Raw genomic sequence first — 24,627 nt, 5'->3', positions numbered from 1 at the left:
CTGGATTTCAGGAGCTACCTCAACCACCCCCAAGTGTTTGGCCTTATTGTCCAATGCTTATCTTACTATATATACCCACTAGTCCTTATTCAATTCTCCTTCTCCTGATTTAAAAACAAAAACCAAAAATCTCTCTGTGGCTTTCCAACAACTCTACCCCTACCCCAACACATAATCCAAACCTACTGGTACCTGCTAGCAAAATGCTCAATTCGAGAGTGTGTGTCAGCATGTGGCAACATTGGGGACGAAGCTGGCCTGGAAGAAAGAAGCAAAGACAGAGGATGAGACAAATGGATACAGCCTGTTTCCTCATGACTCCCACTGACTTTGTTCCACATAGTAGAGATGGGCAAGTACTAATGGAACAAGAAAATGACTGGATTCTAGTCTATTTCTCAGGCCCTACTCTAGGTTACACCCAAGTTGAATTGCTTTGACACTGATGGGATTTACCCTGGAACATCTGTGAGCTCACCTAAGACTCAGCCCCTACATAGTTCATACACCATCTCACTGAGAGATCATCTCTGCCTGCAGCCCCTACTCAGCCACCTGGTACTCACATCTCACTGCAGTCGGCCTCCAGCACTGATTGCACAGGCAGGTAACCTCGCTGAGGGTGTTTGCTGAAATAATGCTTGGAGCGGAATTTGTTCTTTAAGGTTGTAGCAAAGTCCCTCATGTTTTCACTGGATGTGGTCTAAGGGGTGAGATAGGATAGAGAGACTCATCTTGGTGCCTTCCAGATGTTCTGGGAAGTTGTGTCTGCTCCACCAGAGCAGATAGTGAAATTAACATATATTTTTCCTATTTTTTTCCTTTTTCCCTCCTTCTACCTCCTCCTCCTCCTTTCCTTTCCTTTTTCCTTTCCTTCCTTTCTTTCATTTTCTTTTTTCTTTCATTTTGTTCATTCATTTGTTCTTTCTGTGCTGGAGATTGAACCCAGAGCCTCATATGCTCTATCAATCACTTGAGTTTACACCCCTACTATTTTGTTTGTACTTCTAAAAATTTCTATGTCGGTAGTAGGGTTCAAATTTAGGGATTGGATTTTGTCCCTTACTCTCAAGGCTGGTATGCTACCACTTGAACTACAATTACATTTCTGGCCCGTGATTAATTAGAGATAAGAATCTCATGGACTTTTGTGCCTGGGCTGGCTTTGAACCTCAATCTACAGATCACAGCCTCCCAAGTAGCTAGCATTATAGGCATGAGCCACCAAGTACCTGGCTGAGCATTTGTTACTTTTTAAGGTTTCTTTTCTTTGTGGTACTGAGATTTCAGCTCAGGGATCCATGCTTTGGCAAACACTTTACCACTGGTGCCACACTTTCATCCCTTTTCTGTGTTGGTTACTTATGGTATAGAGTCTTATATTGTGCCTAGGCACACATATGGCCGAAAATCTGCTATCATAGCTAGGATGACAAGTGCATGCCAACAAACCCAGCTTTCTTCTACTGAAATGGAGTATTATGGACTTTTCTACTTGGGTTGGAATGGAACCATGATCCTCCTGATCTCAGCCTCTCACATAGCTAGGATTACTGGCACAAGCCACTGGCACCTGGCTTAAATAATCTTTTCTATAAATTCTAAGAATGTAGAAGCAGAGCAGGAGGTAGAGAATCGGTAGCTTACTGCTACCACCTTTAAGCAGTTTTCTGTTTGACATTTCCAATGATTTCTTTAAAGTGATAAGAAAAAAGCAAAGGGCATTGACTCCACTCCCCTTGGGTTGCACATGTTTCTGTCCTGACAGAATTTGGAGAGAGAGGACAACTTGGAAAGCTAGATTATAGAGAAAGAGACTGAAGGATGGGAAGGTAGGGAGGGAGAGCAAGCTAGAGGTTGACAAATGGAATGTGTTTGGGGACCCTGGGAGAATCTGTGGGGCCAGAAATGGATAAAGACTTTGAGAGAGCATAGTCAATTTCTGAAGCTACATATGGAGCTAAGGATCTTGAGTGCAGCACTGGAGCAATTGTGTGTCTGGCATTCAGGAAAGTTGATTAGCTGGTTCTGGTGGCTAGTTGCCAATGAAATTTGTGAGCAAGCTAAAGACTATCTTTACATTTTTTTCACTGAAGGACTGTCTAATGAATTTGGTAAGAGACTTTGCTGTTAACTATAGGCATACAGGAGATAATGAAGAAGCAGAAAAAGATCTGGTAAACTTTTCTTGTTGCCAGTCTTGGGGCTTGAACTCAGGGCCTGAGCACTGTCCTTGGGCTTTCCTCAAGGCTAGCACACTACCACTTGATCCACAGTACCACTTTGGGCTTTTCTATGTATGTAGTGCCAAGGAATGGAACCTGGGTCTTTGTGCATGCTAGGCAAGCACTCTACCACTAGGCCAAACTCCCAATCCAGGTCTGGCAATCTTTAGAAGCAATATCAGAAATGGGCATAGAAACACTAAAGTCAGCAAGGGAAATTGAGGAGTCTGGAACTGCCTTGCTCAGTTCTATTCCTTAAACTTTTCTCTACAGTATGATAATGGGTACTTCTTAAAGGAGTAATGTGGTACAAGAGAGAGGGAAATTTTATTGTTTTTAACAAGTATGAAAAAAGCCAAGAAGCAACCAACAAAGCAGTTAAGCTTCCCTCCATTTAAATACTAAATTACAAGATCTAGGAGACCTAAAAGGTACCTAGCTATCTAAAATTGCCCCCTCCTTCAAACAGTAACAAGTTGTCAATTCTATCAATGAATAGATGTAGTAAGCTCATCTGAGAAAATAAAGCCATAACGGTCATTCATTGTCATGCTTAGAGACATCTCCATATTTTAGAATAATAAGTAACATCCAAATGATTACTCAAGTTCTGAGGATTTCTAGAAGGTATAACCATAATGTATTCCTCCAGCTCAGAAAGAGCAAAGACAGCAACTAACAGCTGCCATTTTGAATCTTTAGCTCCCATTCCTTGCAGGAGGAACAGGAAATATTTCCTTCTCTTTCTCTCTGCTTTACTCTTATTTTTACTAAAATAAACCTTCATAAAATTTTTACCTTGGAAGTCTCTCCTTACAAAAAAAAAAAAACATTTTGTGCCAGTCCTGGGACTTGAGCTCAGGGTCTGAGCACTGTCCTTGGGCTTTCTCAAGGCTAGTGCTCCATTACTTGACCACAGTACCACTTCTGGACTTTTGTAAGTATGTGGTACCAAGGAATTGAACCCAGGTCTTCATGCTTGGTATGCAAGCACTCTACTACTATGCCATGCTCCCAGCCTGTCTGTCCTTTTTTATAGATACCCTGAAATGCTTTCCACAGGAGGATGTCAATGACCTATAATATTGTGTAGAAACTGGGAAGCTGAGGGAACTCCTCATTGGTTCTCCAGTAACACTAAGAGTTCCTTTGGCCAACTGCAGTCTTAGCTTGGAGAACTTCTGGTACAAGAATAGAGACCTCATTCCTCAAGGTCTGAGAATTTCTGATATGAGAACAGAACACAAAGAATCAAGGCTGAGAAAAGTAGGTGAAGCCCTAGTGCCTGAATCTGCTTGCTCCTCCTTCCTTGCCCAGGAGAAGCCCCATACCGGTGTATAATATTCCATGATGGGGTAGTGCAGCTTGTTGCCTTTGCTGGCCCGGCCTGTCAAGAAGCAGGTCTGGCAGATATCCACATTAAATTGTTTCAGACTTCGGTACCTTAGGGAGAGGAGACATAGAAGGAAAGATAATCCAGTGTGCCATAGTAACCTTACCCATCCCCTCTATATCCAAATACATACACATGTGGAAAGGAGGTAGATCATGGAGTCATAATATTCTCAGTCTCCCATACAGAGCAGGGACTGAGCCTTATGCTAAACACCATAATCTCCATGAAATCACAAGCAGAGTTTCCTGGGAAATGGGAGGAAATAGAGCAGAACAGCCTATATATATATATACATATATGTATATATATATATATATTTTTTTTTTGGTGGGCCATGGGGCTTGAACTCAGCTCAGCCTGGGTGCTGTCCCTGAGCTCTTTATCTCAAGGCTACTGCCCTACCCTTGAGTTAAGCCCCACTTCCTATTTTCTAGAGGTTAATTGGAGATAAGAGTCTCAGGTCCTTTTGTGCCCAGGCTGGCTTTGAACCTTGATCCTCAGGTTTCAGCCTCCTGAGTAACTAGGATTACAGGCATGAGCTACTGCACCTGGCCAGAACAGCCTATTATTTAAAGGGTTGGAAGATGAACAGTGGCTCCAAGGCTCCATGACCCAAGGTTCTACCACCTACCTCAGAGAACTTAATACAAAGGCAGCATATTCTACTGTCTCTGGTTAAGATGGATGAAAGTTAGTTCCATAGGGTTTTTTTTATAATAATAGCTCTATTATTTCAGAGTATAGAAGAGCCCTTCATATTTACTTCCAAAGGCAACCTAATTTCCCAGACATAGCAGCACAGAAGAGTAAAATGCCTTACCTTAGAGCAGTCAGGTGAGCCACTATCTAGTTCTAGTGCTACCACTACTAACTGTGTGAACTTGGGCAACTCATATCCCACCTCTGTCGCTTGTTTACTCATCTTATTTAGAGCAGAGTGCTGGAGCCAGGAGTTTGGCCTAGTGGTAGAGTGCTTGCCTTGCTTTCATGAAGACCCAAATTCAATTACTTGGTACCACCTACATAGAAAAGCCAGAAGTGGTACTGTGGATCAAGTGGGAGAGGTCTAGCTTTGAGGAAAGCCAAGCACAGTGCTCAGGCTCTGTGTCCCAGCCCCAGGACTGGCAATCAATCAATCAATCAATCAATCAATCAATCAATGCAGAGTTTTGGCCAGTGCTGGTAGGTCATGACTGTAATCCAAGTTACTTAGGAGGCTAAGGTCTGATGATGATGTTTGAAGTTCCTGTAGAAAGGAAAGTCCATGAGAGTCTTATCTCCAGTGAACCACCAAAATCCAGAAGTGGACCTGTAGCTCAAATTGAACACCACTCGCCTTGAGCAAAACAGTTCAAGGACAGTACCTAGGCCCTGAATTCAAATCACAGAATACACACACACACACACACACACACACACACACACACACACACACACAGTAGTTGTACGTTATTGCTTTTAAAAGATAAACAAATGAGTTTTTTTTTTTAATGATGAAAGCCAAATTTAGGATATGGTTACTTTTGTGGAGGAAAGGAGAAGAGTGAAATCAGGGAACAGTTCAAATATAATCCTTGTTATAATCCTTCAATTTGGTTGTGGGTTTACATTGAGGGGTGCTGTTATAACTCTTACCACTTCACCAGAGCTAGCTGTTAAAATTTCAGTTTTTCCAAGTCTGCTGTAAAATACAGCCATTATTAAAAATTAAATTATAAATGTTCACAATAAATAACTGATGTGAGAGAGACAGTATTTAGAATTCATCTCTTCTTAATTATTTTAGCATTTTCTACCTTCTTGAAGCTATTCACTATAAGTTGAGGATCCTTTTATTTGAAATGCCTGAGACTAGAATAGCTTCAGATTTCAGAGTATTTCATTTTTTTGACTTATTTGTACAGACTGCTGATTAAACATCCCTACCTAATTTCTGATTGCTGGCTTTGGGATATTCAACTGGTATCTCTATGGTGCAGACTCTATAAAGATTATACATCTGTACGTCTTTTCCTGGTCTCTGCTCAGGAGCAAGCAGGTAGGGGGCTTCCGTAACAGAAATGCTGCAACTCACTTTTCTTTTTTTCTTCTGGGAAGTTGATTGTGGAACACTTGCTGATACACCATTTAATACACTGACATTTTTTTTATGATGTTCTCTATGCACTTTTGTAGGTCTATAGTAATTCAGATTATAACCAAAACATAATAGGACATCATTTCAAATTTTAGAAAATGTCAGATATTCCCCTCTGAAAAGTATTACTTCAATGTTTACTAACACGTAAAAAATGTGTGTCTTATCAATTATAATGATTAAACAATGTGTTGTTGTTGTTGTTGTGTTATACTGAATTACAGGTCTCATAACTTTTTGCTAGTCTTAGGCCTTGAACTCAGGGCCTAAGCACTGTCCCTGAGCTTCTTTTTGCTCAAGGCTAGCATTCTACTACTTGAGCCACTGTACCACATCCACCTTTTCTATATAATGAGGAATGGAACCTAGGGGCTTCATGAATGCTAGGCAAGCACTCTATCCCCAAGCCACATTCCCAGCCCTCTCATGATTATTATGATGATTATCACAATAGCAAGTATTGTTCTCCCTACCTGAACCCTTTGATGGGACACTGCCTACAGATAGAGCACTTGGTTTGATGCTTCACTTGCTCAGCAATGGTTACGCGATGCAGAACAGCCAGCCACACCATGGACTGGGGCTCCAGGTTGACCCACTCCAGGAACTGGGAAGCTTCAATGACTGGCTTCCCAGTGCTCTAGGGAAAGAAGAAATCCCATGAAAATCACTGAAGGCTGAAGTATCTTTTCCTTAGCTCCTAAAGAATCGGGGAAACCATAGCCGGGTATAGTGGCTCATGTCTGTAAACCCAGCTACTCAGGAGGCTGAGATCTGAGGATTGCAGTTCAAAGCCAGCTTGGGCACTAAAGAACCTAAAGAATGTGAGACTCTTATCTCCAATTAATCACTAGAAAATGGGAATTGGGGCTGTGCTCAAGTGATAGGACGGTAGCCTTGAGCTGAAGAGCACCATAACTCCCCTCCCCCACAAAAAAAGAAAGAATCAGGGAAATCAGAAGAGCCGAGATCAGCGTGTTCTCCAGAGCTGTCCACCTTCAGTTCTGTCTTACATAAGCTGGTATCCTTTAAGTTAGTAGTCCAACCCAAAATACCAAAGAACCCTCAGTCCCATCTTTTCACTCCCATGAACTATCCTACCCGTGAGAACTTCAAAACATAGATTTGGGTCCGTTCCTCCATCCCTGTTTATTTCATACTCACAAAACGAAAACAACTACGGACACTGGGCTCCACATTGCTTCCCCCAAAGGCCGCGACTTCACCCAGCTGACGGGGCACCTGAATGGCCTCATGAAGTAGGACACCAAGATGACGTTGGTCACACTGGCTGCCAGAGTTGGCCACTTGGCTGAAGAGGTCTGTTAGCCCATAATCAAGAAATGGCACATCCAATGTAGAAATGTCAGGAAAATAAGATGAGCGGATGAGTAGAAGAGGAAGACAGGGGAAGAGAACAACCATTGAATTAATGACTATTTATGGGGATGAAAGCAACTGGAGAATCTAACCCAGGATTACTGAGTGATTTCCACATCCATATTTGCTTTAAAAATTTTTAATTCAAAATAGGTTTACTGGTCCAGGAGGTTGGCTTAGTCATAGAGTGCTTGCTTAGCATGCATGAAGCCCTGGGTTCAATTCTTCAGTACTACCACATACACAGAAAAAACTGGAAGTGGTGCTGTGGCTCAAATGGCAGAGTGCTAGCCTTGAAAAAGCTCAAGGACAGTGCCCAGGTCCTGTGTTCAAGCCGCAAGACTGGCACGAAAAATAGGTTTACTAACTTTTACAGCTTGGCTTTGAACATAAAATCCTTCTGCCTCACCCTGATGAGTAGCTGGAATTACAAGTATGTGCTATCAAGTGCAAAATATATGGAGGTCCATCCTAGAAGTCAAGAAGGTTTTAAAAGGACATTCTTTGAGTTTCAGGAGCAAACATAAAGAAGAGCATGAGCCAGCTGCTGGTGGCTTACGCCTGTAATCCTAGCTACTCAGGAGACTGAAATCCGAAGATGGTAGAAAAAGCTGAAAGTGGCATTGTGGCTCAAATGGTAGAGTGCTAGCCTGGACCACAAAGAGATTCAGGGACAATGCCCAGGCCCAGAGCTCAAGCCCCAAGACTAACAACAACAAAAGGAGCATGAGAGAGAATGTGAGAGAGACAAAAAGAGAGAGAGTGTGTGCACACTGGCTATAACAGTAATTACAGACACAACAGATTCCTGAAAAAAAAAAGATGAGAGCCATGGGCTCCAGAATCCTTGAACCTACATTAGCATCAGATTTGCATCTGTTCAGGAGAGGGTATCTTCATGTGGCTCGTATAAAATGACACTGATAATGTCTCAGTTGTCCATACATAAGGAAGTAATGACAAGGATAACTGAAGAAGAAGGCCTAACTTAAAAGCATCTGACCATCTTAAATGACCTCCATGTGATTTCAGAATATACCACGGTGTGGGTAATTAAATAGAGACTATACTGGTCCTTTTAGGACTTACTCAATCCCAGGTCAATTTATGTGAATTTCTCCAGACCTTACTATCTTTCTCATATATTAGGTAAGGTTCAGAATATACACAGAAGCAAAAGGCAAAAATTTAGGTTTGAGCTCTGGATTCATTACTAACTAAATGTAGAATTTGGAGTTAGTCATAAAGCTCACTAAGGGTAGTTTCCTTGAAATTTGATATAAATAATCACTGCCTACTTCATATTTTTTGCTAGTCTTGGGCCTTGAACTCAGGGCCTAAGCACTGTCCTTGTGCTTTCTTAAGGCTAGAGCTCTACCACTTGAGCCACAGAACCACTTCCATTTTTTTTATTGTATGTATGGATATATACATAGAACCTGGGTCTTTGTGCATGCTAGGCAAACACTCTACAATTAGGCCAAATTCCTGGCCTCTGCCTATTTCACCATAAAGGGATATTGGGCAAAGTAAGTAATATCCTAGCTATCAACATGCTTGGAAATGTTCCTCTCCATAGAAATGGTTAGCACTTCAGATGTAAAGACAGCTATGCCTGATAGGCCATGGGGACAAGAAGAAGGAAGTCAGGACCTCCAGCAACTCAGTGCAGCATCTGACTAAGCACATGCATCCTATCAGAAGAAACTACCCCTGCCCCTAGCTTACAACAGCAATAAAAACCAGCCTTAGGCCCATCTTGGCCTTTGGCAATTATGTACTCTTTGCAATAGCCAGCATCAGGAAGCAGTATAAGGTGTACAAGCACCTGCTTTGTGAAGACATATTACCTTTCTTCTGCTTATCTTATATCCTTTCTCCTCCTTGCAATAACCCCTCCCAACAGCACTACTTAGGACTCTGGTTGTACTCACACTGAAGTTTTTCCTTCACTTCTGTGCCACACAGACATGCAATGCCAGTCTTAAAGGACAATGCCCGCATCTTTCCACTGCGACCACTAGGTTACAAAGAAAAGAATGAGAACATGAGAATATGTAAAGGGTTAACATGTTGACAGTCATTTTCTTGACTGAGTTGTCTCCAGTAGGACTCAGACTATCTGTGGCCCATGCTGAGTTGGGTCTAAATTCACCATGGCAGCAACACCTTCCCACCAGGATCACGGGAAATGGCTCATTGAATTTATCCAGAGGTCACAAAGACCTGAAGTCATTACCTATCAAACACATTGAGGAGCCAGTTGAGACTCATGTCTACACATAGTGGCACATTGACTAGGATTCCTCTCTCTTCCTCCAGTCGCTCATATAAGGCAGTCAGGCAGTGAATGACCTCCACCACATCCATAACATGTTCACTGGCTTGCAGATCATGCTCATTGAAGATCTCCAGGGCTGTAGTTAATGTTACCAGATCCACTGGAAAGGGGATGAGAGATGGACAAAAATGGAGCCCAAAGTAGAATCTTGGGGAATAGACTGAGATATAAAGATACCAGCAGTCCCAAACTTGAAGCAAATTTTAGGCCAATCATTTGCAAATATGGAAGAATGACATGTCTTTAGCAGTGAAATGGATAAATCTCAAAAATTATGTGAATTAGGTGAAGTAAGTCAGGCTCAGAGAGACAAAGGACACCTTTACTCTCAAATGTAGAAGTTAGGTCTAAATTATAAATATATGTATAAATATATATGAGGTCATATGCATACATACATAAACATGTTAACTAAAGAATAACATATACAGGAAATATTTCAATGGTATAACTTGTTTGAACAACTAACTCACAGTTTAAAAAAATGAAAACCAGGAAAAACAAACAGGGTGGGAGTATGATTGAGAGGGGGCAGGCAAATGAATGGAGAGATGAAGGATGACCAAATGCAGTCCTAATATTAAATGTAAATATGTGAAACTGAACTAGGTAAATTGAGAAAATGCATGGGAGTGAGAAAGATGGGACAGAATGATGAAAGTGGTGATATTATTTGGGGTGTATTGTACTTACAAACCGGTATGTTTACTTGAAACCCTTTTGTACAACTACTTAAGGATAATGATATGGGAGGGAAAAACATGGGGAAGGATATAATGAACAACAAGAAATGTACTCACAGCCGGTGCAGTGGCTCACACCTGTAAGCCAAGTCCTCACTACCTTAAATGTGTAATTGTAATCCCTCTGTACATTACCCTGACAATAAAATTAAATTACAAAAAGAAGAAAAGTATAATAATAAATAAAAGTTTTTCCTTTACCAAGGAAGGGGGAGGAAGTAAAAAAGTCCTCTAAATTAACCCAATATACTTCTTTCTCTTTTTCTTTTTTTTTTGTGGGTCATGGAGCTTGAACTCGGTCTGGGTATTGTCCCTGAGCTCTTCAGCTCAAGGCTACCACCCTACCCTTGATCCAAACCTCACTTCCCATTTTCTAGAGGTTAATTGGAGATAAGAGTCTCAGGTCTTTTACTGCCTGGGCTTGATCCTCAGATGTCAGCCTCCTGTTTAGCTAGGATTTTGGTGTGAGCCACTGCACCCAGGGTTTGAATTCAGGGCCTGATCACTGTCCCTGGGCTTCCTCGAGGCTAGTGCTCTCCCACTTGAGCCGCAGCACCATTTCCAGCTTTTTCTGTATATGTGGTACTGAGGAATTGAATCCAGGACTTCATGCATGTAGGCAAGCACTCTACCAGTAGGCCATGCTCCCAGCCCAACTCAACATATTTATATGTTATAGGTGAATAAACTCATTTCCCCACATTGTACAGACTCCTAAGAAATCATATTTCATCTTAAGTTTCTCTGTCTTTATACATATTTCAACTGTAAATAGGTTTGTCCCTGAATTTTATAGATACTGGCTGTGAAGGCTCAGGTATGGCTGGGTAAATGTGATGTGTAAGAGGCCATTTTCATTTTCTCCAGTGCTAACAGCCTAGCCAGATATTCCTAGGCCAGGAAGTTTGAATGAAAAGTGCCTCTAAGGGGCCGGGAGATTGGCCTAGTGGTAGAGTGCTTGCCTAGCATGCATGAAGACTAGGGTTCAATTCCTTGGTACCAGATACATAGAAAAAAAAGCCGGAAGTGGTGCTGTGGCTCAGGTGGTAGAGTTCTAGCCTTGAGAAAAAAGACAAAGGGCAGTGCTCAGGCCCTGAGTTCAAGCCCCAGGACTGGCAAAAAGAAAATTCCCTCTGAGAAAGGGCCACATTGCCTTCAAAACCATTGGCCACATTGCCTTCAAAACCATTGGCATTTGCTGTTAGATCAAATAACTCCATTAAGGCACAGCATGAACTTGAGTATTTCCTGTCAAAAAGCAGTTGTTTGATTTTTTCTTCTCTTTTTGAGTGCCAGTACTGGGACTTGAACTCAAGGCCTTGCACTCTTGTTTGGCTCAAGGCGGTTGTGCTAATACATGAGCCATAGCTTCATTTCCTGCGTTTTGGTGGTTAGTTGGAGATAAGCCTCTCATGGACTTTCCTGCCTCACCTGCTTCAAACTGCAATCCTCAGATCTCAGCTTCCTGAGTAGCTAGAATTATAGGAGCAAGCCACTAGCACCTAGCTGTTGCTCCATTTTCCATGTTGGTCAAGGAAAGAAGTCAAGGAGTTAGATGGCTATGGGGTTAATTTTGAAACAAGTCTGTGGCTTGAGGAAAATGAAAGAATCCTGGAAAAAGCACATGTCTATTCCCAGCATAGTCTCCAATTTTGGATAGTTCCCATCAATCCATTCAACACTCCTGGGTAAGATGAGATGGAAGTCGGGGAAAAAAATCCAGGTGACTAGCAGAAGGATGTGAGTATAAGCCACAAAAGAGAGGGAATGGGTGAAAATGAGGGAGGGGGTAACACTGTTCAAAAAGAAATGTACTCATTACCTTACTTACGTAACTATTACCCCTCTGTGCATCAGCTTTACAATAAGATTTAAATTAACACAGGAAAGTAAAAGGGACACCTACAGCGCAGGGCCTTCTGGACTCGACGGAGCTTCATGGCAGTGCGATATGCCGAGAACTTAATGTTGTTCAGATCAGCTGCAAAAAATGGAAAGAGACACACTCAGATCAGGGAAATGCAAATTAGAACTACATCAAGATACCATAATACACTCACCAGACTGGCATAAAATGTAAGTCTGATGCTAGCAAGTGTGAACAGGATATGCATAAATGACAACTGCCAGTGGAAGTGTAAACTAATATAATCACCTTGGAAAACTACCTGATATTATCCAGTAAAATGGAACACTCACCTATCCTTCTACCGAGCTATACACAGCCCAAATGAATAATTTGTAAACATCTTTGTAATCAAGACTCACTGTAGAAAGTTCATTTTCTATCATGAACTAGTGTGTACATATATATTTCAGAAAGCAATTCATTAATAGATTTAATAAAACAAAAATGTAAATTGAATACCAAATCTAACATTTGGTAAAGATGTTACACACTAATATTTCCTATTCTATTTTAGTTTTTTCAAAAGCTTGTTACAACCCATTGAAATGTTTTTATTTTTCTTCTTTTTTTCCAGTCCTGGGGTTGATCAGGTTCTGTCCTTGGGCTTTCTCAAAGCTAGCACTCTACCACTTGAGTCACAGCACCACTTCTGGCCTTTTCTGTGTATGTGGTACTGAAGATCAAACCCAGGGGTTCATGCATACTGGGCAATCACTCTATTGCTAGGCCATGCTCCTAGCCTATTGAAATGTTGTGTGACCTGCAGACCAAAATCATGCCTTGAAGAAACCCTTGAATCCAGGTAGCAGAAGACATGTACAAGAATTCCTCCACAACATTATTCTTTGAACTCCAAACCAGAAACCTATGTATCTACCATCAGTAAAATGGATGCAGACACTGCTGTATCTGATGACAGCAAAAATGAATGAACTACAATCACATGCATCAAAAAAGACAAAATTTGTCTTGTAACATTTTTTGTAATACCAGGACTTAAACTTAGGGTCTCACACTCACACTTGGCTTTTTTTGCTCAAGACTGACTCTACCACTTAAGTCATACCTCTACTTCTGGCTTTTTGCTGGCTAGTAGGAGATAAGAGTCTTACAGATACTTCTGTCTGAGCCGACTTTGATCCATGATTCTCAGATCTCAGCCTTTGGAGTAGCTAGGATTATAGGCATTAACCTCCAGTTCCTGGCTTTAGGCTGTATTTTTATAGGGTCTCACGTTTTTGCTACGGCCAGCCTCAGACTGTGATTCTCCTATTTATGCTCTCTGCTTAGCTAGGAAGACAGGAACATACTTCTGTCCTTGATTTTAGATTGAGATGGAAGTCTTGTTACTTTCAATTTCTACCTCCCAAGTAGCTTGGATTACAGGCATGAGCTGTAGTATCAGGCCATGAATTTCTCTTAGGAGGCAAAGTTAAAGCAGCCAAGATTCACACTCATTGTCCTCTATTTTCTTTCAAGGGGAAAAAAAAGAAGGAAGACTGTGGAGTAAAGGACAAGGCATTTACTTCCACCCCACTTGTTTACTGACAGAAATTTCCTTCTATTCTATTCTTTAAGTTACTTCATTGTAGTATGACTGGCACCGAAAAAGCTGTACAAATGTAATACATACAACTTGGTGAGTCTGAAAACACTATCATCTGCAAGTCATCAAACTGTCATCATCTGAAAGTTACCTCCAGTCTTGTTATTATTTGTGCATCATTAAAGCATTTAGTGTAAGATCTACTCTCTTCAGATTGTAAAGATAACAATAATATTGTTGGTTGGGAATGTGGCTTAGTGGTAGAGTGCTCACCTAGCATGCATGAAGGCCTGGGTTCTATTCCTCAGTTACACATAGAAAGCTGGAAATGGCTCTGTGGCTCAAGTGGTAGAGCCCTAGCCTTGAGCAAAAGAAGCTCAGGGACAGTGCCTAGGCCCTGGGTTCAAGCTCTAGGACTGGCAAAAAAAATAATGTTACTTGTAAGCACTAAGTTATCTAATAGGTCTGTAGGACATATCCATCTCTGTGGCCTTTGATGAAATTATTTCCATATCCTCTCCTTTTTAGCCTGACAACCACTGTTCTACTCTGTGATTCCATGACTTTGACTAAATGTATTTTGGTATTTATTTATTCATTTATTTATTTTTGTGCCAGTCCTGGAACTTGAATTCAGGTTCTGGGCACTGTTCCTGAGGTTTTTGTTTTTGCCAGTCCTGAATCTTAAACTCATAGCCTGGGCACTGTTCTTGAGCTTTCTCAAGGCTAGCGCTCTACCTCTTGAGCCATAGCACCACTTCTGGCTTTTTCTGTGTATGTGCTATCAAGGACTAAACCCAGTGCTTCATGCATGCAAGGCAAGTACTCTACCAGTAAGCCACATTCCCAGCCCCCTAAGATTTTTTTTTTACTCAAGACTAGTACTCTACTACTTGAGTCACTTCCAGGTTTTTGGTGCTTAATTGGAGATAAGAATCTCATAGACTTTCCTGCCCAGGCTGGCTTTGAACCATAAACCTCAGATCTCAGCCTTATGAGTGGCTAAGATTAAAGACATGAGCCACCAGCACCCAGTAAATTCGACTATTCTAGGTCCTGATTCTTTCTCTCTTCCTTTCTTCCTCTTTCTTTCTTTCTTTCTTTCTTTCTTTCTTTCTTTCTTTCTTTCTTTCTTTCTTTTATTCTTTCTTTCTTTCTGCAAGTCCTGTGCCTTGAGCTCCCAGGCCTGAGCACTGTCTTTGGGCTTTCTCAAGGTTAGAGCCCTACCACTTGAGCCACAGCACCATTTTTAGCTTTTTTCTATATATGTGGTACCGAGGAATTGAACCTGTGTCTTTGTACATGCTAAGCTAGCACTCTTACCACTGGGCCAAACTCTCAGCCCTAAGTTTCTTTTATAAGAGGTATCATGTTGTATTTTTCTTTCTGAGTCTAGCATATTCCACTTAAGTTCAGGCCCATCCCTATTGTCGTATATGTTGTCTTAGGGTTAAGAAGTATTCAATTTTGTATCTATAATGAATTTTATTTTTTCATCTATCCACACTGATGGACGTTGTAGGACAGCTGTACAGAGACCCCCACCCACACAGGAACCCCACATTCTTACCTAGTGTTTGGTATAATTCAGTCATCTTGGGATGATCCCAGCATGTGGTTTGAGCCTGGTGGCTACAAACAAAATCATCAATAGCACCAACATCCCCACACCCAACACCTGTGTGCACATGGCAATCAGCAATAGATTGGATGCAAGAGGCTGCAGGTGAACTGTCAAGATTCCAAAGCACAAGAGTTCACCTTACCCAAGTAGAATCTTGGGCTCTTGAGATAAGTAGGAGGAAAACTAGACTGGATGAAGAAATCCCCATGGACAAGAACTAACAGATGGTTGGCAAAAAGACAAACAAGGGTGGAGGTAGGCAGGTGATTGACCCATTTCTGATTCTGATGATCACTTACTTGATGTAGTAAGGAACTTTATTAGGTGAAATTGCTCTTTCCCAGGGAACCTGGACAGATGCTAGTAAAGAAGAGAGAGAAAGCTGGCCATTGATATTCTTCAGGCCTCCTGGCCATTGCCCTATTATTCTATGTTCCCCAAAAGGTGGTCAGTCCCCAAAAGAGATATCTGACACTTGCTGCAAACTGTTAATAGCCTCAGACGATAGGCTAAACCCTTCTTCTTCCTTTTTTTTTGTGGGCTGTGAGGCTTGAACTGGCCCTGGGCGCTGGTCCTAGCTCTTAGGCTCAAGCTACCCCTCTACCCTTGAGCCAGGCCCCACTTCCCGTTTTCTAGAGGTTAATTAGAGATAAGAGTCTCAGGTTCTTTTGTGCCTGGGATGGCTTTGAAACTTGATCCTCAGATCTCAGGCTCCTGAATAGCTAAGATTACAGGCATGGGCCACCACACCAACACCCAGCTTAGGCTAAACACTTCTAATAAACACTTCTCTCCGTGATATTAGAGAGAAGAGAATGAAGAATTTGTCACTGATGTCCTGACCTATCAGTGACATGGCTAAGGCATGGACAAAAATATTTGGCTGTGTCTCTCTAACATTCTTCTCCCTAAGCAAACTGCCATTTCCTCCATTCAACTGCAGGTTACTCCTGTGGATAGAAAATTTACTTTCCTCATGGGACTCAAAACCTTTCTCCTAGACCAATCTTCTCAGCCTTGAGGGACAGAGGGAAATGGTAGTACCCTTTTCTCTCTCATGGGGAACTCTAGAGAGTCATGCTCCCTTGGTCCTGAGACTTCCTTTCATGATCTTCCAAGAGAGGCTCCGAGTATAGTAAATGTAGGTATGGCTACATATTACTAATTGAAATAGTAAGATTCTACCCATTGTTAACATTTATTGAGCCCCAGCTATGTGCTAGATACCATACTCATGTTTTGGAGAAACATATCTGCTTTTGCTTTTGGTGTATTCTCTTGATCTGGGCCACCATCATTCTTCATCTAGATTACTGCAAATAACATCACAATACTCTCTACTCTCATTCTTGCCCCTCAGCAATCTATACTTAATAATCTATTCTTGAAGCATACAATTTATGATGTCATCTCTCACCTCAAATCTCAAATGTTCTCTTTTTTTCTCAGTCATGGGGCTTGAACTCTGGGCATGGCTCTTTAGTTTAAGGCTACTGCCCTACCACTTAAGCCACAGCATCACTTCCAGTTTTCTAGTGGTTAACTGGAGATAAGAGTCTCTCAGACTTTAGTGTACGGGCTGGTTTTGAACTGTGATCCACAGATCTCAGCCTCATCAGTAGCTAGGATTACAGACATGAGCCACAGCACCTGGCTCAACTGTTTGTTATTCCACTTGAAACAAACTTGCAGGTTCTTACTCTCACCCTCAAAATTGTGTTCTGGCCTCTCTGCTCTTGTCTCTGCTCTCTTTCACATGGCCCTCCTTGCTGTTCCTCAGCATGTTCCTGCTTTGAGGAACTGAAATCACTGCCTGGAATGTTCTTCCCTTTGAGATCTATATAGTTCAGACTCACCTCCTGTATTTCTCTACTCAATTAATTATCCTCCCAGGAAGGCCTCTGCAACACCACTTCCCTTTAAATCCACAACTATCTATACGTATATGCCTTCATATCTTTAATTTCCCCACAATACTTTCCTATAATTGACCTTATACATATTTTATTCATTTGTTTCTGAGCTGGTATCCTTTATTAGAATGTAAGCGGTCCATGTCTAAGCATTTCTGTCTGTTTTATTCACTAACATGACCCCAATACCCAGAAAAGTACTTGGTCCACAATAAGTATTGTTGAACAAATAAAGACATTTAATTTCTATATCCTAGTGAGCTAGGTAAAGTTCTCCTGTTTGCAGATGAGAAAATTGAAACGGGGTTATGTTATTTTTTCAAGTTTGCACAGCTATTAAGATACAGTGACTCCTTTCAAGATCTCTGTGAGGAGCTTGCTTTTTTCATCACTATACTGCATTGCTTTATCCTTACCGCCCCAGGGAACAACAGTGGCTAAGGTTCTGCTAAGTGAAATTCAGTTTGGCTCACGTACAGGAAAGGAAGTGCTGGGACCCAGGACCAAAGTCCCGGTGAGCATCCTGGAGCTGCTTAAGCCTTTCACCAACTGATGCCTAGGGAAAGAACACATAGGAAGGCTGTGGATTCATGTTAGCAATTTAGCATGCACTGTGTAGGTACCTCTGGAATCTTTCTGAGCTCTCATAGGTTGATTATTCTCCCATTTCAGCCCCTCCCATCCTCCTCCTCCTCCTAACCCTCTTTGGGCAGTTCCAGTAAATGCCTCTCTAATTTCAGTTATTCTTCTCTGGCATCTGTCTGTCCTGAGTGCCAGCATGTAGGTAAGCCCTTCTACTTCCTTAGTTCAATCACTCCTTTTGACTTACAGGTTAAGAAGTTGTTCCTGGGGCTGGGAGTTTGGCCTAGTGATAGAGTGCTTGCCTAGCATGCATGAAGACCTGGGTTCAATTCCTCAATACCACACACATAGGGAAAAAAAGCCAGAAATGGTGCTGTGGCTCAATAGTAGAGCCCTAGCCTTGAGAAAACCCAAGAACAGTGCTCAGGCCCTGAGTTCATGCCCAAGGACTGGCAAAAAAAGTTGTTTCTGGCCCCCACATTTTGTACTAATGTTTTTCCATGTAGGTTTTAGTTCAGCAGTTTTCCCCAAACCTAATTATATCAAGGTGCCTTCTCATGGCTCCCAGGCTGTTCTTCTACCTGGAGTTGTTTCCACCGGATGTTGATCTGCTCCAGAGCCCGTGAGTTCTCCATTGATAAGTGTACATCAGAAATGGCAAGTTGGTGGGCCAGATCATTCACCAACTTAACTCCATCTTTCACAGGGGAGAATTCTTCTTTGAACAACTGGAGAACCAGGACCCAAATGTCACAATAGACAGAGAGTGGGAAAGTGGGATTTAGTCATTCAGCTCAACTCCTCCCTTTCCATCCAAAAGTTTTCCTTCTACAACACAATACCAGTGTTTGGCTAGGCAACTAGACTAAGAAAACCAGGAAAGGAGAAGACACTACAACAGTGAGGACTAAAAACAAATCAGCCCCAAATCTAGAACATAAATTAAGAAAGGCCAAGTTATAGGAGGCCAATAATGGAGACTCAGCAGGAGGAATATCATAAAGTGTCACTGGGGATTGTAGCCAGGAGAGGGATCTGCATACCTTAATTGCCTGGATATGTTCTGGGAGTGAATCAATGAAGAGATCCCCAATGGGCTCCCATGTGGCTCGGACTCCCTCAGCTTGGGTCAGAGTAGTACTCAACTCTTCCATTGCTGCTTGGATCTCCAACAACTGTTCTAGAGTGCGCTCGATGTGACGGTGCTGGTCCACACAACGGGCTGTCAGCTTCTCCCATAGTTCACTAGCTACTGTTGCCTGCTTCCACACAAAACGGCTAAGATTCTGGATCCGCTGTCTGGGGGAGGTATCTGCAAGTGCAGGCAGGAAGCCAGGTCAGGCTAACCAGAGAAAGGAGACCCCAGGAAAAGGCAGAGATAAAGACACCCCTTTGTAAAATATGGGTATATGTGTGCTTATTTGTGTATACATTCATACTTAAAGAAATACATATGTTCCATGAGTGAACTCTGATTACTCATTTAGATAAAGACAAACTACATATTTTCACACTGTAATAGGTTCCCATGCAATTGTAAGGGATAGCACAGAGATCTCATGCATGCTTTACCCCAAATTGGTAAAACAATATTATGTCCCACTTACCTGTATTCATTCTGGGGGTGTTTGTGTATGTGCGCATGAATATGTAGTGTTATCGCATGTTGGTTAATATATCCATGACCACAGTCAAGAGACAGTTTTTTTTCAGTCATGAGACTTGAACTCTGGGCCTGGGCACTGTCCCTGAGCTCTTCAGCTCTAAGCTACCACCCTACCCTTTGGCCTGGGCATTGTCCTTAAGCTCCTCAGTGCAAATTTGCCACCTTACCCCTTTAGCCAGAGTGTCCACTTCAGGTTATCTGGTGATTAATTGGAGATAAGAATCTAGTGGAGTTTTTAGTGCACAGGGCTGGCTTTGAACCAAGATCCTTAGATCTCAGCCTCCTCAGTAGCTAGGATTACAGGCGTGAGCCACAATGCCGGGCAAGAGACAGTTTTGCTTTTTCCTTCATCCTATATTATGGAGGTTTTCCTTACATTAAAAAAACATTGCAAGGCTGGGTACCAGTGTCTCATGCCTGTAATCCTAGCTACTCAGGAGGCTGAGATCTGAGGATCATGGTTCAAAGCCAGCCTGGGCACAAATGTCAGTGAAATTCCTATCTTAAATTAACCACCAGGAAACCAGAAGTGGGGCTATGGCTCAAAGTGGTAGAGCACTAGCTTTGAGCTGAAGAGCACAGTGACAGCATCCAGGCTCAGGAGTTCAAGCCCCAGGACCTACAAAACAAAACAAACAAAAAAGAAAAAAGAATATGGCAAGACAGTGACAACATATTAGAAGAGGTCTAGAAAGACAAATGATGTAATTCATATCTACTGTTGATTTAATATTCAAAGCAGGGAGGCATTTTATTAAGTCTTAATCTAGGAGAGATTGGAGAGATTGGTATTCATATCTCCACCAATTCCACTTGATTCAGCTTTAGGTTTCTTCTTTGTCCCTCAGACTCCCACTTCCAAGAAGATTCAGAGCCCCAAAGCTCTAAGCTAATTGGAATTATCTTCCTGTGTATTGAACTTGTCCTGAGGCCTACTGGGCAGCAAATTAAGTACTAGCTCTCCTATTGAGAGGCTAGAAATAAACTGAGAAAGTAAATGGAATTGAGAAAGGGCTCAATCAATAAAGGATACTTTCCATCTTATTCACACTTATTTCAGAGGGTTCAGAATTCTCTCTGGAGAAAGGACCACCATTTAGAACTTATCTTCGAGAGTTCCACCTTGCCACCTTATTTGATTCTAGTCATGGTGCTTTTATCAAGTGAAAGACAAAAATCAGAGCCAGTATCAAAGAACAACAATTACCTAACTTTTTGGATTTTAAGACTATTTTTTTTGTTGCTGGCTAATGACTGCATCACCACATCTATTTATTTTGGAATATAGCAAATTTTTATAAGAACTATAGCGCTGATGTTACTCATTGAATCTGTTCATTTCATTTGATTTTAAAACATTTCTCATGCTTTATTTAAAAATAGCTGGGTGATCCTGGCTCAAGCCTGCAATCCTCTCTACTCAAAAAGCTGTGATCTGGAAGACTGCAGTACAAGACCAGCCTGGGCAAATAAAGTCTGTGGAACTCCATCTCCAATTCACCAGCCAAAAGCCAAGTAGGGGTGTGGCTCAAGAGACAGAGTCAGCAAACAAGCAAGCTGAACAAGTGAGAGCCCCTGAATTCAACCCCAGTACTATAAAAAAAAGTAACAAAACCCAATCAAACAAACAAACAAAAACCAACATCTCACATGTGATATTCCTAATAGCCTCATATAGCTTTGGGTGACATACTCACGACTTCTGCTTCAGATTCTGCCCTCTTTACCTTATGATTTTGAATTTTGCTGTTCCCAACTCTGGATTCATAAAACAAAACTATTTTTCCAGACATCTGGTGAGAAAATGAGTCTGGAGAAAGCAGTTCATAAAGAAGAGGGTGAAGAGTAGAAGACCACCTACCTTTGCTCTCAGAATTAGGCTCCTCTAGTTCCTCAAATGGGTGCTGGGACAGAAAGGCCTGCGCTGACTCGAGCACAGAGTAGATGTAAGGGCCTCTAGACTTGACTTCTTCCATAAAGGCCTGTGAAGTTTAGCAGGATGGACAACAAGGTGGAAAAAAAGTGTCTGAATTGCTTTAAATTTCATCCTGCAATTAATAGTCTTACTTCTCAGTGGATTATTAGATAGCTTGGGAAGAAGTGGTATAACCCTCCCTACAGGCCCAAGAATAGAGAATACTGGAATTGAGTCTGACCATGCCATAGGGTAGAGAGAAATGCAGAGGGAATCTTTGTTGTCTAGAAAAGGCATACAGATCCCTCTATGGTTTGCAGAGCAATTATAAGCCTGATAGGCCAGATAGGCTGAATTTCTACTAAGATTTTGTTTGTAGTTTGGGGTTTTTTTGGGTTTTTTTTGCCAGTCCAGGCTTGAGCTCAGGGCCTGGGCACTGTCCTTGGACTTTCTCAAGGCTAGAACTCCAACACTTGAGCTTTGAGCCACAGCACCACTTCCAGCATTTTTCTATGTATGTGGTACCGAGGAATCAAACCCGGGTCTTCGTGCATGCTAGGTAAGCACTCTACCACTAGGCCAAACTCCTGGCCTGTTTGTAGTTTTTGAAAATGCAAATAGTACACACAAATCCAAAAGTGTTCAGTTTGTTGAATTCCACAGAATGAATTTCACCTGTGGAGCATGTATTAAGACCTGGATCTACATCCTTTCCAGTCCTTTCTCTATATCTTCAACAGAAACATGCAAAAACTCCAGTTAGTTTTGTCTACTTCTGAACCTTATTATCATCACACAGTGTACCCATTTATATATGCCTTTTACCCAGTCTACACACTGCCTGTTCTCTCCAACGTTGGGTATGGAATGTTTGTTGTGAGGACCATGTAAGGCTTGTGAAATTATTTGGTCTGGTCCCATCAAGGAAATCAAGAAAACTATAGGTGGTACTAAAAAGTCAATAAACTACAGAGGTTTTTTTTTTCCCAAAGCAAAAGACAATAAATCTAGGTCCATGAATGATATTATTATAAATATGCCATTTTCATATTTATAACATCATATGCCTGGTAGCTCACACCTGTAATAGGAATAGAACCTGGGTCTTCATGCATGCTGGCAAACACTCTACCACTAGGCCAAACTCCCAGCCCAAGGGCAGAAAGACTCATCTCCAATAAACTACTCAGAAAAGGCTACACATGTATACTGTAGCTCAAGTGGTAAAGCTCTAGCCTTGAGCAAAAGGAGGTTCAAGGACAGAGTCCAAGTCTTGAGTTCAAGCCCCAGAACAGACAAAAAAACATACAAATAGGTAAAATAAAACATAATACAAAAAAAATGAATAAATGTGTCCAGGAGTTTGGTCTAGTGGTAGAGTGCTTGCCTAGTATGCACAAAGACCTGGGTTCAATTCCTTGGTACCACATACCTAGAAAGAGCCGGGAGTGGTTTTGTGGCTCAAGTGGTAGAGCTATAGCCTTGAGAAAGCCTAAGGACAGTGCTCAGGCCCTGAGTTCAAGCTCCAGGACTGGCAAAGGAAATTAAAAAAAATAAATGTACAAATGGTTTTGCAGAATGAAATTTCCCAGCCATTGTAAATGATGTGATACCATGCAGTTATTTGTGTTTTTTATTTTTTGTGTGTTACATTCTGTATTCATTATATAGAGGCAATATACACCATAGAAACATTAAAAATGAACAAAAATATTAAAAATAAAATTAAAAAGAATTCCAATTTCATCACCTGAAGTTAACCATGACTATCATTTTGCTATAGGGTCCCTTCTTCACACATTCATACACATTTTATCTAACTGAGATCCATCTGCATGATTTTACTTAACTTTATATTGCATTCATTTCCCCATGTCCCCACCAAAATTCGTGTGTGTGTGTGTGTGTGTGTGTGTGTGTGTGTGTGTGTGTGTGTGTACTGGGGCTTTTCCTAAGGGCCTGAGTATTTTCTCTTGCTAATTTGCTCTATGCCCACCTTCACATCTGGCTTTTGCTGGTTACTTGGAGATAAGAGTTTCACAGACTTTTCCTCAGCTAGCTTCAAACCCCAATCCTCAGATTTGAGCCTCCTGAATAACCAGGATTACAATTGTGAGCAACCAGCACCCAGCTAAGGGAAGATTTTAACTAGGATAGAAAGACCTGTGGTATATTCCCTATAGACTAGCAGAACTGTAGGCCACCTTGTACTCCTTTAGGTGTCAAAGCAGAGCTGAGGGCCTGACTGTCAGGGTAGGGTGGAAAGGACCCCTTCACCACTGAGAAGCTACACATCATGTTTCCATGATTCTAACCTACCGCATGTGTTTCCTTCTCCTGCTGCACCAGGGATACATCCCCTTGTAGTGGCAGCTGAGCCGACAACTCCTCATCCTTTTGGCTGAGCCAGTCAATAATCTCTTGGAGTGGGAGCTGGAGCTTTCCACTGTGGTCTGAGAAGGCCTCTAGGCGAGCACTGCATACAACAGGGAAGACTAATGAAGGTCAATCTTCTTCTTAAGTGGCAAAATATTTTTGCCACTTAAATGCTTCTGTGGAACCTTAACACATAAAATGAATTCAAGAGTGTCTGCCCTAGCTGAAATGGAAGGAACCGCCCCCCTCGAAGTACCTGAGGTCCCTCTGGGTGGAGTGCAATGTTAAAGTCAACCTTTTGGCCTATAGGTAGGTATCTATCCCAAACTCAAATGGTTTAAAATGATACATTGGAGCGCAGTTACTTCTACTGAATACCCAGCAGTAAGCCAGGGAATGTAGAAAACTGAGGAAGGACATATAGGGTGAAAGCTGTCTGGTTTCCCACTTGCCCTGAAATATCTAAGTTGCATCAAACTGCTTCCCTGGAGAGGCTGCTGCCAACCTTGTGTGAGCAAGAGAGAGCGCAGTACTTGGGATGGTCAGGATGAGTGGTTAACAATGGGCACCCCAAATAGCAAGGATGTGTACAACTCTCAGTAGCTTGAGGGATCCAAAGGGTGACAGAAGCATTGGCTAGAGACATGCAAGAAGAAAAATGTATGCCATGTATTCATCTTTGTCTGCCTTCCTTGATCCGTAAATAAAACTTGATATGAAATCCAAGTAGTAGGCAGTTGACTGTGTGCAACCCTTAACTGGCAATAACAGCTATCTACCTTTGCTTTCCCTCTACCTCAGCCACCCACTTATCTAAGTTCAACCTATACTCACAACGACCTTCTGGAGTTGGTATTACTATTATCCAGAGAGA

General features: G+C 41.8%; 1 protein-coding gene across 2 annotated transcripts in view; it reads right to left on the bottom strand.

The window, feature by feature from the left end:
- Window positions 1-24,627, bottom strand: part of Drp2 (dystrophin related protein 2) — a 54,999-nt gene that overhangs the window by 9,057 nt on the left and 21,315 nt on the right. For both annotated transcript variants that reach the window (XM_090327225.1, XM_090327226.1), the window contains exons 5-19: window positions 23,697-23,853; window positions 21,324-21,444; window positions 18,840-19,108; window positions 18,378-18,524; window positions 17,692-17,770; window positions 15,601-15,661; window positions 15,248-15,309; window positions 12,129-12,203; window positions 9,378-9,579; window positions 9,073-9,158; window positions 6,923-7,080; window positions 6,232-6,398; window positions 3,557-3,668; window positions 567-703; window positions 193-258 (exon numbers count right to left, since the gene is read on the bottom strand). In XM_090327225.1, coding sequence (XP_090183351.1) covers window positions 193-258; window positions 567-703; window positions 3,557-3,668; window positions 6,232-6,398; window positions 6,923-7,080; window positions 9,073-9,158; window positions 9,378-9,579; window positions 12,129-12,203; window positions 15,248-15,309; window positions 15,601-15,661; window positions 17,692-17,770; window positions 18,378-18,524; window positions 18,840-19,108; window positions 21,324-21,444; window positions 23,697-23,853 — 1,899 coding nt within the window. The remainder of the gene's footprint in view (window positions 1-192; window positions 259-566; window positions 704-3,556; window positions 3,669-6,231; window positions 6,399-6,922; window positions 7,081-9,072; window positions 9,159-9,377; window positions 9,580-12,128; window positions 12,204-15,247; window positions 15,310-15,600; window positions 15,662-17,691; window positions 17,771-18,377; window positions 18,525-18,839; window positions 19,109-21,323; window positions 21,445-23,696; window positions 23,854-24,627) is intronic.

Source organism: Megascapheus bottae, chromosome X (assembly GCF_031878675.1).
Source record: "Megascapheus bottae isolate mThoBot1 chromosome X, mThoBot2.hap1, whole genome shotgun sequence".
In the NCBI taxonomy this organism is placed as follows: domain Eukaryota; kingdom Metazoa; phylum Chordata; class Mammalia; order Rodentia; family Geomyidae; genus Megascapheus; species Megascapheus bottae.
The sequence above is the reverse complement of the archived record's forward strand: the minus strand, read 5'-3'. Positions and strand labels throughout refer to the sequence as shown.